Source organism: Pteropus vampyrus, unplaced genomic scaffold (genome assembly GCF_000151845.1).
Source record: "Pteropus vampyrus isolate Shadow unplaced genomic scaffold, Pvam_2.0 Scaffold1047, whole genome shotgun sequence".
In the NCBI taxonomy this organism is placed as follows: domain Eukaryota; kingdom Metazoa; phylum Chordata; class Mammalia; order Chiroptera; family Pteropodidae; genus Pteropus; species Pteropus vampyrus.
Genome location: NW_011889828.1, coordinates 834 through 1,337, shown reverse-complemented (window position 1 = coordinate 1,337; position 504 = coordinate 834). Strand labels below are relative to the sequence as shown.

At 63.7% G+C, this 504-nt stretch overlaps 1 protein-coding gene across 1 annotated transcript in view; it reads right to left on the bottom strand.

The window, feature by feature from the left end:
• The window catches only part of LOC105310074 (ladinin-1-like), a 3,382-nt gene extending 3,161 nt beyond the window's left edge, over positions 1–221 (bottom strand). Inside the window, exon 1 of the mRNA XM_011386295.2 lies at positions 8–221. Within this exon, the coding sequence (XP_011384597.2) occupies positions 8–221 (214 nt within the window). The remainder of the gene's footprint in view (positions 1–7) is intronic.
• Between the last annotated feature and the right edge of the window lie 283 nt (positions 222–504).

The window sequence follows — 504 nt, the reverse complement described above, 5'->3', positions numbered from 1 at the left end:
CGCTCACGTTCCTGCTCCTCCTCATCTTCCAGGGTCCGCTGCCTGGCCAGGCTGCGGGGGCAGAAAGGGTCAGTCCCTGGCCCGCCATCTGCGGCGCCCTGTGCGGCGGCTACGGCCTCAGTGCACACCGCGTGCGGGGCGTCGAGGGCCGCAGGAAAGGCAGCGTGAAATGCCTCGTCAGGAGCCCGCGGGTCGACGGCACGCGGGAGCGTCTTGGACATGGGGAGCCAGGTGGCCCGTCATTGAGCTTGCCTGACTCTCTTTACTCGTTTACTGTGTCTGTCAGAAAATGTTTGAATTACGTTATACGTCTATCGGTGGCTGTTAAATTTCTGCTAAACCTGCAGGATTTGGGGTAAAGAGCTACTCGGTGCAGGGGTGCTGGCATTGGGGCCAGATGCCCCACGGGCAGAGCTGCCCTGACTGCGGGGTGCGAACAGCGCCCGGCCTCCGCCTGCTGGACGCCAGCAGCCCCCCGCCAGGAACAGCGACCAGAAATGTCCC